Genomic DNA, 14,314 nt, shown 5'->3' on the forward strand with positions numbered 1-14,314 from the left:
GCATATTTCCAAAGTGAATTATGCATGGATGACAGCAATAGGGTTGTGTTGCACTGAGTGTCAAATCCCACAACTTTTTGTCGAGACTGTGGGTTTTACACTAAAAAGGCAGAAAGACTAAACGAAGTAAAACAGTTTTAATTTTTAACAGTTTGGTTCGGCCCAAGGAGCCAGGCTGTGACAGATATAACTGACATTTGAATAATTGGATTAATTTAGAGAAGGGCAAATCCGATTTTGACGGTTGTGCTTGTGTGTATGTCTTTTTTTATTATTATTTGCAGGAATGGAGTTGTGTGGTTTAAATATGCACTTTTTGTGCTGCCAAGCAAATCTTGAGAAAACATCACAAAATTTATGAAATTATCATTTAATTAATTTGTTTTAATTTATATGTATGTATATGTGTGTGTTCACATATTATGCAGCCTTCATATGTATATAAAAGAAATTCACCATATATACTTGATTCGGCTCTATCAGTGATATACATATATACACATTGCACATACAAGCACATTGTATGTGCACTTAGGAACTTAGTAAATCCAGCTTGAGATAATGTGCATGACTTCATAGGATGTATAGAAAATGTGCAGACAAGGAAGCTCACTGTGACATGGGCAAGCCCCTTTCCTCCCCATATCAATGTGTTGTAAAACATCACAGTGCAGAAGCAGAAAAGCCTAATTTGGTATCTGGGGTATCAGTAGCCAAATTCTACGTGGTTGATTCCTCAGTCCTAAGTTCCTTCAGATTCATGTGGCTTTTTAAGTTTCATATATGAAGATAATCTTGGCAACATAAAATCAAGTACAGCACCATCATCGCCACCCTCCTCCAGAAATTCTGGTAATGAAATACACCATCTAAAATCAGCAGGCCAAGTCTAGGACTCGTGGCAGGCAGTCTTGAATTGTGGCTGTGGGCTGGCTCTAAGAGCCTTTTCCACAGCAGGACATTAATAGACATTAACACTCGGACAAGAAGTGTTGATGTGTGGTTTATAATGTTAGCACCCAGTTAGGCAGGTATAACACATGCTGTAGGAATCTTGTACCAACACATGTGTGTGTTGAATCAGATTAATGAGAACCGTGAAAGGAGAGACATTTCACTTGAGCTGGGGACCTCATCCTATCCTTTTACCAAGCAAACCAGTGCTCAGCTGGGTGGCAGTGTCCTGGTGGGATGTTTTCGATATTGGTGTAAGGAGGATATTTGAAAGTTTCGTTTTGCTCTGTTGTTATGTGATCATGAAGCCCAAACTGTTATTCAGTACAGCACATTCAAACTCCTTTTCATCTAGTACTGTTTGATTCAGAGGAAAGAAAACTTTCACGAGATTCACAACTACACTGTGGGGCAAAAGTTATTATTTTCCTCTCTCAGATTTACCTGACCCTTCTTCAAGTGTTTCTGAGTGATTCGGAGACACTTTCTGGTTTACTTTGTAAATGGGGCAATGAAGCATTCTTATCTCCTGACTGGTTCTCCTTAGAGAATTCTCAAAGCCTTTTAAAATTGTGTGTTTTTCTGGGGCAGCCTTGAAAGTCCCAGGAGTGAAGTTGCCATCTGTCCTTTATATTAAAATAATCTTCTGTATTGTATACCTGATGTGCTTGTCCCAGAGATAGATGTTGTTAATTAAAGGACAGCATTTGTCGTTTATCTGAAATAAATCTCTTGCCTGAATAACAGTTTCCCAAGCCTTAGGAAACAGGTAAGGACATTCGGCCCAGAGCGCTGATGTTTACTAAAGGTCATTGGTCCAGTAGCTGTCCCTCAGCCTTCACTAGATCAGACATGTAGACTAGAAAATTACTTGCTTATTTTTTTTTGTCTTGTTTTCCATTAATTCATCTACCAACATTATGGGCTTTTGCATGGGTGTAAGTAAATGAACGTAATATTTACTGTCATTGGTAGTTTGTGCTTTTTTTGTAGTGATTCACAAACAGCGAGTTCTCAGACGTTCTCACCACACTGCATCTTTATGCAATAGATGTGACAGGACCTATATCCTCCAGTGTCACCTCTCTACTACTGCACACTCTCTGTTTCTATACCTTCTGCCCCTGGGAAAAAAAAATGCAAACATCTGCCTACAGCAAACAGAGCCAGAGTTTTGCCAGATGATAGCTAGAATATGTATAGGGAAAAAGAAAGCCTCGCCCGTAACCTGCTCCATCTCTGTCTCAGGAAACGCAGAAAATAATTTGTCTCTGTAATATCGAAAAGCAGTTAGGGTAACGTGGCTGTGAACTGCTGTCTAAAAGTGTGCTCGCCTCTGTAGTTGCTGAGCATGGAGGAGGCGGCTAGCCAGGGCCTTGCCACAGACTAACTTCAAGAAAAGAAGAAAAGAGTGCACCAGCAGACTCTGGACTGAGGAACACATCCAGCGGAGGAGGCGAGGTGTGGCCAATCGTTCTTTTGTTGATAAGAAAGACCCTGAAATTGCCTGTGGCATGGTGAGGAGAGTAGTAGATTGGACCGTAATTTTCTGGTGACCTAACAAACCAAACTAAAGCTCAAGTTTAATAGGCAATGATTTCCGTTTAAAAGGGAATTCAAATTATTTACAGTTCTCCATCATCATTTTCCCCCCTTAATCATATGGACTAGGAATTGGGCAGGTGACATACAAGAGGGGAGCCAGCTTGGGTGAAAAACAACAGGGGCTGGGCGCGGTAGCTCAAGCCTGTAATCCCAGCACTTTGGGAGACCGAGGCATGTGGATCCCTTGAGGTCAGGAGTTCGAGACCAGCTTGGCCGACATGGAGAATCCCCATCTCTACTAAAAATACAAAAATTACCCGGTCGTGGTGGCGGGCGCCTATAATCCCAGCTACTCGGGAGGCTGAGGCAGGGAGAATTGCTTGAACCTGGGAGGCAGAGGTTGTAGTGAGCCGAGGTTGCACCATTGTACTCCAGCCTGGGCAGCAGAGCGAGACTCCATCTCAAAAAAAAAAAAAAAAAAGAAAAGAAAAAAAGAAAAAGACAACAGGGTGGTGGTGGGTGTGGCAAACAGGTGGGCACTTATGCTGTCTACAAGGGACAATTGCTTCCAATTCCAAACAGTTATTACCTTACAGAGGTGTGGGCCCAGGATTGCAAGACTAGATTTTTTGGTGAAAGCCGCAAATGTGACGCTTTTTTGAGTTTTCAGTGTTGGCAGATAATCACTGTTTTAAAACATGCAGATAAAGCTCAACTGTAGTTGGATGTACTTTATGCGTTGCTAGTTTGCACACACTTATATACATAATTCAGAACATAAGTGGGAATATTCTAAATAATAAACAGTGTGGAAACTTTTCTTAATAGTAAGAAACTGAGCCCCAAACAACTATTAATATGTTTAGATATTTCCCTTTGGGTCTTTATTTTATATACATGTTTTAAAATAGTTGTAACCATAGGAGCCTGTGATTTTTCACTTACCATTAGAAGCAGTTTCTTTATATAATTTATAATGGCTATTGGATATTCCATCTAGAGGATGTATTACAATATGCAAAATCATTTCCTTATTGTTGGACATTTAAGTTGCTTTTGATTTAACATAGTTATAAGTAATGCTGCAATTACATATTTGCTTATACTTCTTTCTTCTTTTTTTGGATTAGATCCTTAGAATCTAAAAGGAAGATTACTAAGTCAAAAGATATGAACGTTTTTATGGCTTTCGGTACATATTACCAGATTGCTTTCCAAAAGCGTTGCACCAATTTACACTGCAATCAGCAAAGTATACATTTATCCTTGAAGCATTATTATATTTTAGAGGTTTTTCCTTCTAAATTGGTAGGAGAAAATTGGACTTCATTGATGTTTGAGTTTGCATTTCTTGAGGTTTTCACGTTAATCTGTCGACTAATTGTATTTGTTCTTATAACATCTGTATTTTCTAAGGTTAAATTTTGTGGAGGTTTTGTTTGCTTTGTGTATATGTGTGTATTTCTAAAGTTCTCTTTATAACAATTGATAAATAATTTGGGAACAGCCCCCTTGGCAAGGCCTTCCTCTAGGGGACCCCCTGTCTCAGCAGTGCTGCAGCTGCTACTTTTAACTGTGTGTTAACTTGGAGTTGGGCCAGGGCCTAAGCAGGATCCCCTTCTTGAAGAGGGGCTCTTGTGTGTCTGGTGAACCACAAGCTCAGGGCTGTATCTGCCAGTATGTTTTTGGCAGAAGCCATCCAATAAAATCCCATCCGCGCTGTTCTATGCAGTCACAAATTTGGATGATGATTACCTGATGCCATATTTTGGTAACAGCTAATCTCTATGTCTTAGATGGTTTTTGTTCACTGCCTCCCCCCTTCCCTGCTTCACCACTCTGCTTGGTGCATGTTTTAACTACAAATGATGTATAATCTGAGTTTCATGTAGCATGGTCTAATGGAAAGGCACTGAGCCAGTCATATGGAGACAGGGGTCCTATTATTGGCACTGCCCTTTGTTTAATAATAGCTTAACAACCACAACAAATATTTATCCTGTGCTGAAATGGTCTTTCAGCATTCTTCACGTATTCTTGAATCTTCCTAACAGTCCTGTTAGACAATTATTATTATCCTCATTTAGGTGAGGAAACTAAGGCTCGGAGTATTAGAAATTTCCAGTACTTGTATTGGAAAGTATGATATTGGACAAGTATTTTCAATACTTGTGTTGAAGATATTGGAAATACTTGTCCAATATCATCCTTCATCTCTCTGAACTAAAAATGAGTTTTTTATTTCTAGAAATCTGTCTCCCCATCTGCAAAATGGAGTTGCTTCTCTTCAACTCAGAATGGTGGCATGGAACTAAAATGATGCCATGTAGATATTAAGTTGCTTGCGTATTGAAATCCAAGACAATAGATTGGTAATAAAATGTAGTTATTAACTAGTTCACCTCTGTGGCTCTCAGCTTCTTCATTAATTAAATGTAGGGACTGAACCAGATTCATTTCATTGGTTACTTTCAGCTATTACAGTTTCCCATCAGCCACAGACTCAAATGTTGGTGGAGAAAGCCTGCGTGGTTCCCAGAGGCTGTGCATACTGCCTACATTTCAATCAGCCCTACCTTTTAGGTACATCCTTCGCTCTCAGCCAGCGTTCTTAGGAAGAAAGTGCAAACTTTTAGGAAGGAAAAATCTCACTCTTCAGTGTTTATGGAGAGTGCAGGGAAATTCTCTTAATGGAATAGTAGAGATACCATTGTCTGACAGCCACTGTAAAGCCATATGGAGCTGCTTGCTTTTGGCTCTGGAGATACTGTGACCTCTTAAAATATATTTTTCTAAAAAAGGAACATGCCTTATTTCTGTTTTTCTTTATACTTCATCGCCAGGTAGGAATTTAACCAAGGTGGTTAATGGAGAAAGTAAGGCATTGACTCAGCTCCACAGAAAAATGCATTCTGGCTTGTTTTCATAACTATCACAAAAAAATAGGGGTTCAGGATCCCATATGGCACTTAGCCTCCTAAGCAAAGATCATCAGCCATAGACAAGAAGCAGGTGGCCTGGCACCGAGAGCAGAGGTTATTTTTGCTGCTGGGCTCCCGCCATTTCAGAGTTTAACAGTGGCAAGTCTAGTCAGCAGGAGGCTGACCCCAGATGCTCTCCCCTTGTCGGACATGGAGCCATCCCATGTCCCACCTCCACTGCTGGGAGTAAACCTGATCAAATCTGGGCCACAGTTAGACTCCCAGATAAGTCTCTGTTTAAGCTTATTCCCATTTGCTACTTAAATACCACTCCAAATCTGATTCATTTGGGGTGAAGTCACAGACTTAATTGTTCACCCATCCTGGGTGGCTCTTGAAAGCCTGTGATAATGATATCTTGGCATTTTCTTTTAGGTGAACCCTAGTGCAACAGGTTGGAAAGGGCTAGTTTTGAGGATAGTGTTAGAGACCAGAGGTGTGGAAACCTGGATTCTGCCTCTGGTTCTGCCTCTCCCTAGGGCTCGGTCTTACTGTGTGTAATATGAAGAGATTTGGACTGTGTCTGGGGTTTCAAATTCAGATGCCAACAGGGAAGTATCAAAAATGAATGAGAAGGGAAAAGAAAAGAAGAGGGAGACCCAGTGGAAAGGGGCATGAAGGAACTTTGGGGCGAGTGTGAAAATGCATATCGTGATTGGTTGATGGTTATATGGGCATATACATTTTTCAGAACTTGTAGAACTTATACTAAAGATCTATCCACTTTACCATATGTAAAATAAGTGTAAAATGAGTGAAATGGACTAGGTAGTAAACTGCAGAGCATATACCTCATTTAAAGGGGGCGATGATGAGCTCTAGCCAATGGCTTCTCATCAGAATAGAGGCCCAGTGTTGCTACATTTTCAAGTAAAGCCAGAAATTCACATATTTATATAAAATCTCAGGATATGTAGATTTATGGACCCTGCTTGGTCAAACAAAATGCCAGTTTTGTGATCTCTGAACTTTGGGCTTCTTAATTTGACTCTGAGGATCATTTTAGCTTCAACATAGAATGATGCCGACTTGCGGTGAGACCTCAGACAAAAAGATTAAACTTGCCTACACCTCAGTTTTTTTCACCTGTAAGATGTTGATAACCTATGACTAATAGTACAGGGGTCTGATGAAGAGCATATGAAGTACCTTGTACAAAGCCACTTTGAAATATGAATAAATAACATAAAAATGCAAGTCACTATTACCTTTTTTATTATTACAAAGAATTATTTCCGTTTTTAGAATTGTTATTGTTCAGAATTGAAGCACTAAACTTAGTAAAGATGTCTAATAAAAACATCAAGATTCACCACGAGTAAATGACTTGCCTGCAAATGATCATGCAAACCTTTCATTATCCTTAGAGGGGAATGTTTCTGTTGTGTGTGACAAAAAGAAAAGGCATTTCATTTGTACAGCTACTCATATAAATTGCAAAAACCATGGGGGTTGAAGTCCAAGGTACAGCAATAGCATATAACGAAATGAACTTGATGCTATATTAAAGATTCTTTGTCACATGCACTCACTGCCTAGGAATTGGAATGCTCCAGCCTTGTCACTGACATTTTGTGAACAAGCAGCCTGTATTGGATGGTGATAAATGGATTATCTTAAATGTCATTCTGCACTGTTTTAGAGTTGCAAAGAGAGTTTTGACATTGAGTTGTTGGTTAGTATATTCTGTATCAATCCTTTATGATGAAATAATCTCCTCAAGTTACATCCAGAAATGTCAAAGTTGCTTATTTCTTCAATCACCCGTAGCAATGTTTCCATTACAACATATGCAGAGAAGATTGTGTAATAATGTCAACTATTTATAGAAACATTTCCTAGGAATCTCTACTCTCCTTGAGTTGTTTGTGTATTTAATACTAGAGATTTGTTTTTATGTGTATATATATATTTCTATTTCTAAATTGACTTCAGCTGAGGATGTTGTACTTTAGTTTTTATATAGAGCACATTGAAAACTTGATAATATTAGCATTCAACAACTAAAATTAAAGCCACGCTAACATTTTGTAAATAGAAAGAGTCACGTATTTTGGTTTTAAATATTGTAAGTTTGTTTTTTTTTTGGTGTTGCAGTTGCAGCTGTGTCCTAAAGGTTGTAAGGCTGTTATATTCATAACAAATTTAAACCTATTTATTTAGTCTAAAGTAGTGTGGAATACTTTGCCCAAAGAAGTTTTCATATTTATTTTATGCTAATTTCTGCATTATTTTATCTTTAATTTTTTTTGACTTTCCAAATTTAATACAATTATTGCTATTACACAGAATTTAGTGATTTGTATAAAGATTTGGTCCGGTGGATTTGTGTGGAAAGAAGCGCAAAGTAGATTTTGAAAGCATATCTCACATTTTACTTGGCAAAGTTATTCTAAATATTGGCTTTCTTCCCTAAAGATAAGATCTTTCTAGATACAGATATTGAAAATACTCAATTAGCATATACAGAGTGGCTCCCTTCAGCCTCTCTGTACTCTACGAATCTTACCCTCATCCCCTCATTCTACAGTTCTCAAAAAAGACATGTAATTTATATTTTAAAAATCAAAACAATATAAATAATATTAGATTGGACCATATAAAATTACTATTTTTGTAAATCCGAACAGTCACATATGAGCAATTTTATATGGCTCACCCAAACAATGAAGATTTACATTGTATTTACTACATGCCAAACATGTGCTGGATGTATATGAATTCATGTACTGATTATAGCAACCCTATGCGTAGGTACTATTATTTCCCCTAACCTACAGATGAAAACTTTGAGGCACAGATTGATTAAGTAAGTATCAGAACCAGGCAGCCTGCCACCATAGTCTTTGCTGGTCATCAGGACTCTGTGCCACCTCTCCAAAAATGCAAAGTTCCCTGGCTCTCCCACCCCAGTGTAGTGCTTTTCACTACAAAAATTTAATGATGTCTTTCGTCTTGCATGTCTTAAGGTGGTATTCCTTTCAGCTATTCTAATCAAATATTATTCTTTTCCCTCATAGTTTTTGTGCATTATATCTTTCTTAAGATCAACTTTCTGGCCTGGCGCGGTGGCTCAAGCCTGTAATCCCTGGGGGTCACAAGGTCAGAGTGAGACCATCCTGGTAAATGGTGAAACCCCGTCTCTATAAAATACAAAAAATTAGCCGGGGTGATGCAACTTTCTTTAAAAACTGTGTTTTTAAAGAAATTCACTTTAATGGTATTCTGATGCTTTCATAGTTTTGTTTTCAGTGTTTACCTATTTAATCCACCTGAACTTTACTTTTGTCACTGGTTGTTGAGTAGGGATTAACTTTATTATTAGGTTTTCAAATGGACAGGCAATTGGCACAACACCTTTTATGGAATAAACCATTCTTGCCTCCACTGATTTGAAAAGACACTTTTATCATATACTAAATTTGCAGAAATTTATGTGTCAGGTTTTTTTTTGCCTAATTACCAAAACTTTGTGTGTTTTTAGATATTATAGGGCCTGCCCCCCTCCATTTTCTTTTTAGAAAATTTCGTTAACTGTTTTCATGCCCTTTTTGTCAGATGAATCTTAGATTCCAATAGTCAGATTCCATAAAAATTTTAAATCCTGTTGGCATTTTAATAAAAATGCATTGAATTTATAGGTATATATGTTGGAGAATTTTTTAAATGTCTCCTCATTTATTTCTTCATTTATTTATGTCATCTTTTGTGTTCTTAAGTGAGTTTTAAAATTTTCTTCACATTCTCCTTTATTTCTAGATATTTGTGTTTATTGCTGTTGTAATGGAATTACAGATATGTCTGGTAGCTGTTGAGTTTTTACATTCATATAGTTACCTTACTAAATTTTATTAGTTCTGGTAGTTTTTCATTTGATTCTTCTGGAATTTCTAAGTAAGGAATTAAATAATCTAAAATAAAATGATGTTGCCTTTTTCTTTCCAACGTACTTTTGTTGGTCTTTTTTTCCTGTCTTGGCTGATATTTTTTTGAATAATGTTAACTAGTAGTAGGGATAATAGGCATCCTTTGATTTTTTTTTTCTGTTGTTAATTAGGATATTTCAAAAGTTTTGCAGTTAACCTGGAGATTTCCTGAGATTTCTGATTAATATCCTTTATTAAGTAAAATAATTCTTATTCTCTTTAATTCTCTTTAATGGTTGTTGCATTTAATCAGATACTATTTTGAGGGGAGGAGGGTATCTACTGAGATGATGACATGGGTTTTCTCCTTTATTCTTTAAATGTGGCATATTACATTATTGGATCTTATATTGTTGAATCATCTTTCCATTTCTGAAATAGAGCTTACTGTATCTTGATGTAATATATGCAGGAACTTAATTTGGTGATATTTTATATGTAATTTTCTATAGGTGATATTTTTCTATAGCAGTATTTTCTGATGCTCTCTGACCCTGGTTAACAAGTCTCAGTAGAACTCATTCATTCCTAAAATTTCTGTGATGTTACTGTTTTGAAGCTTATCCAAAGCTTGATTGGCTTTTGATTATTTTAGCATTAAGGCTTTTGCATGCAATTTCCCTCAAATCTTTGAAGTTGATTTCTGTTTATAGCTTTCCTTAGGAAAGGCATGAGTTTACTCTTTCAACTTTTTTGCTCTTGCCTCCTATCTTCTTTATGGGGAGAGGGTATACATATTTCTTTGAAGCATGATGAGTATAAATATTTCTTTGACATCTTTATGAAATCTGGAATTGTCCCTTTTCATTGGAAAGAATAAACTTTTCTTGCTCATCATTCTTTATGCATAAAACTATAGTTTTAGTTAGTCCTGATTTATATGCAGTGTTCCCCTAGAAAGATATATTTATTTATTTATTTATTTAGAGACAGGGTCTCGCTTTGGTGTTCAGGTTAGAGTGCAGTGCTGCAATCATAGCTCACTGCACCCTCAAACTCCTGGGCTCAGAGGATCCTCCTACCTGTCTCCCAGGTAGCAAGTACTACAGGCATGCACCACCATGACTGGCTAATTTTTTTAAAAAATTTTTTGTAGAGACAGGGTCTCACTGTATTGCCCAGGCTAGATATTTAGTATTTTCTAGTGAGAAACAGTGAGGTTAGAGAAGACACTATTGTTTCATTTTATGCATGTATGTCACCCTTGGCAAATATCACTAATCTCGAGGCACATTTTCCTTCTAAACTTGTGTATAGCCTTCTTAACAAAGCACATCAAATAGCTACTACCAATTGATTGGCACTTGCAATTTAAATGAGACCTATTTGCACCCCCTAGTATGGAAACAGCATTCTTTGGAAGCCAGGAGTCCTAAGCTTTCAATCTCTAATTTGCAGTGTGAAACATCAAGCTATTTCTAAATTTAATCTTAGTTTTCACAGCTATACAATGAAGAGATTAAAATGGATAATGTAATGGATTTTCTGATTCTGTTTACTTGTGCTCCTTCATTATTTCAGGGCCAAACATCGTTTTAGGATTCGTAAATCTTGACTAAACTGTGTATTTGTAACTTTATTATTACTATTTTGTTGTTTTCTCGTTCATTTGTGGTTTTGAGATTGTAAATACATCTGCCGTTTAGCTAATTCTCTTTTGTGGCCAAGTACTTTCTCTTACTTTTAAAATTAATAAAGGCTCATTGTAGAACATTTGAAAATTGTAGAAAAGCACAAAAGGAAAATAAAAATTACCCATAATCACCGGGTGTGGTGGCTCACACCTGTAATCCCAGCACTTTGGGAAGCCAAGGTGGGTGGATCAGTTGAGGCCAGGAGTTTGAGACCAGCCTGGCCAACATGGTGAAACCTCTTCTCTACTGAAAATACAAAAATTAGCTGGGCGTGGTGGCACGTGCCTGTAATCCCAGCTACTCGGGAAGCTGAGGCATGACAATTGCTTGAACTCGGGAGACAGAGGTTGCAGTGAGCTGAGATCAGGCTGCACTCCAGCCTGGGCGGTAGAGTGAGACTCTGTCTCAAAAGAAAAACCAAAAAGTACCCATAATCCTACCACCCAGAAGGTTAACATTTGGTGTATGATTAGAAATATTTCTGTTTTTAAAATTGTTATACTCTTTTTCATAGAGTATTATTACATACATCACTGAAAAATGATTTTCCTCAATATATACAATCATTTATTTTTATCATATCTCTTTAGGGTTTCACTTTTAAATATTATGACAGATATCCTTTTATAAGACTCTTTGATGCTTTCTTGAACAGATTTCTAGATATGGAATTACTAAGTGAAGGAGATTGTACATTTTAAGCTCCTAACAAATTACACGTTCTTGAAAAATATGTCTGGAATGGATGTTTGAATAAAATATTGCCAATTTGATTTCTAGAAAGATGGACCAATTTACAGATTCATCAAGAGTTTTTTAGAATGCCTCTCCCATCTCAAGTTTGGCAGCATGGAATATTACAGTTTGAAAACATCTTTTCCAATTTTATGGACTAAAAGTAACAATTTCTTTATCACTACTGTGATTGGGCATTTTTTAGGTTTATGGCCGTGTGTGTGTGTGTGTGTGTGTGTGTGTATGTCTGTGTGTGTGTGTGAATTTCTTGTCCTCTACATTTTCCCCTTCCTTTGTGGCATACATGTTCATTGTTAACAGCCACAGTGCCTATGAGCTCATTATCAAAGTGTTGCTCCATAATTTACAATTATACCTAACTTTGGGGGCAAAATCCCAATTTGGAGGTCAAAGGGAGACCAAAAAGTCTCTATACATCTCACATGACTTTACTTGCGTTAACTCTGCCTTCCTAAATTACAGTTTGTAATTAAGAAGTGCTAGTCTCCTGGCCAACTCTTACGGTTATTTTTGAAGCTCCTTGGATGCTTGCACCCTTCCAGAGGGCTGTTACTTTGCCCCCTCTCTGGAAGCTCATTTGCTTCCACAGGAAGCCTTAAGCCAAAGCACATTGGCTTATTCAATCTGTTGTCTGGATCTTAAAGCCTGGCTTCTCAGTTTATGATGCTCACCAGTAAAATACTCATGGCTCTTCTTGCCATGAAGAGAACCAGGCTTGCTTAGCTTAGCTTCATGTGTGGCCTTTGCGAATCAAAATAAGAAGAAGGTAGAACTAGTCCCACCCTTACGTCAAGAAGAACTGGTTAGTCATGAAGTGAAGCCACATGACTTTGCTCTTTTCTATTGTGTCTTCTAATTGTTTCTGACAAGAATCCCGGGATTTCTCCCACTCTCTTCTAGCTTGATGCTATTGGGCTCCTTTTACCAAACAATTGTGAAATTAGTAACTAACCTCTGCTTGCTGATGAGATTGTTTGACAGCCTTTTGCTACCTGGAAACCAGAATGGCTGGAAAGAGACCTGTTTGTGCATTTTTCATGTTCAATGCTAGGCAAAGAGGTTATACCCTACATGTGGACTCTAAGCTAAGGAAGCTGACACGTGGAGAGGGAAAAGGGCTGAAATCCAATGCATATGCCCCTCTTCAATCCTGGGAGACTGTATTTGCCAGTCAGAGGCACGTTTTTCTAATTTGCCCAGAGGTGCTGAAAAGGTGGCTGAGGCCCTGCTCAACTGCCTGAACAACTTACAGAAGCGCCTCTCCTTCCAACTAGGTTAGGATCCAAAAAGCTGTATGTAAAATCTCTTGTTTGTAAATCCAAGGTGGCATTAAGCATCCACCAGGAGTATGATCTGTTAGGGACAGGGTTTTGCTCCAGTATTTAGGCTTGTTCTTATCAATAAATCTAAATAGAAAGTTCCTAAGTAAAGAAGCTTCCGTATTTAAACAGCTGAAAATACAACAGCTTATTTTTTTAATAGCAGCATTGTTTTTCTTTCCCAAAGCAGCCATAACTGAGACAGGATTAGATGCAAAAACCACTTGCTGATACAGTTTGGAATTGCAAAATTCTGAATTCCAACAGATCCGTATTATATACAAGTATAAACAGAGTATAGCCAGTTTTCCTCAAAGAGATAACATGGGTTCTCCACAGTATTTTTGACCTAACAAGCCATTATTAAATTTGGAGAGAAATTTTTGCCTGGGAACTTTGGCTCACACCTGTAATCCAGCATTTTGGGAGGCTGAAGCAGGAGGATCACTTGAGGCCAAAAGTTTTGAGACCAGCCTGGGCAACGTAGCAATGCTCTGTCCATACAACAAATTTAAACATTGGCTGGGTATGGTGGTGTGTGCCTGTAGGCCCAGCTAAACAGAAGGCTGAGGCGGGAGGTTCGCGTGAACCCAGGAGGTTGAAGCTGACTAAGCCATGGTTGTGCCACTGCATTCCAGCCTAGGCAACAGAGCAAGACCCCATCTCTAAAAAAATGGGGGTAGAGTTCTAATGGCATCCAAAGGTAAAGGCCCATATTCCCCGGTGTTCCCCAAATCATTGCAACGAAAAAGCAAAGCCATTTACCCTCTAAGTAATGTCAGTAAACATGAAGGAAAACCTGAAGCCTTCCTGCTTAAGAGCCATTCTGAGGCCTGGCATGGTGGCTCACGCTTGTAATCCCAACACTTCGGGAGGCCAAGACGGGCGAATCACCTGAGGTCAGGAGTTTGAGACTAGCCTGGCCAACATGGTGAAACCCCATCTCTACTAAACATATGAAAATTAGGGCTGCGTGCAGTGGCTCACACTTGTAATCCCAGTACTTTGGGAGGCCGAGGCGGGCAGACCACCTGAGGTCAGGAGTTTGAGACCAGCCTGGCCAACATGATGAAACCCTGTCTCTACTAAAAATACAAAAAATTAGCCAAGCGTGGTGGCAGGCACCTGTAATCCCAGCTCGTCACGAGGCTGAGGCAGAAGAATCGCTTGAACCTGGGAGGCGGAGGTTGCAGTGAGCT

General features: G+C 38.3%; 1 protein-coding gene across 6 annotated transcripts in view; it reads left to right on the forward strand.

Moving 5' to 3' along the window:
- FTO (FTO alpha-ketoglutarate dependent dioxygenase) overlaps positions 1-14,314 on the forward strand; it is a 413,232-nt gene that overhangs the window by 272,715 nt on the left and 126,203 nt on the right. The window contains exon 9 of one of the 6 annotated variants that reach the window (XM_058440996.1): positions 2,297-3,004. The exons of the other annotated variants lie outside the window; for them this stretch is intronic. Within the exon in view, the coding sequence (XP_058296979.1) occupies positions 2,297-2,303 (7 nt within the window). The 3' untranslated portion in view covers positions 2,304-3,004. Of the gene's footprint in view, positions 1-2,296; positions 3,005-14,314 lie in introns of those variants that run through there. 6 annotated transcript variants of the gene reach the window in all.

This window comes from Hylobates moloch, unplaced genomic scaffold (genome assembly GCF_009828535.3).
Source record: "Hylobates moloch isolate HMO894 unplaced genomic scaffold, HMol_V3 SCAFFOLD_6, whole genome shotgun sequence".
NCBI classification, from domain to species: Eukaryota; Metazoa; Chordata; class Mammalia; order Primates; family Hylobatidae; genus Hylobates; species Hylobates moloch.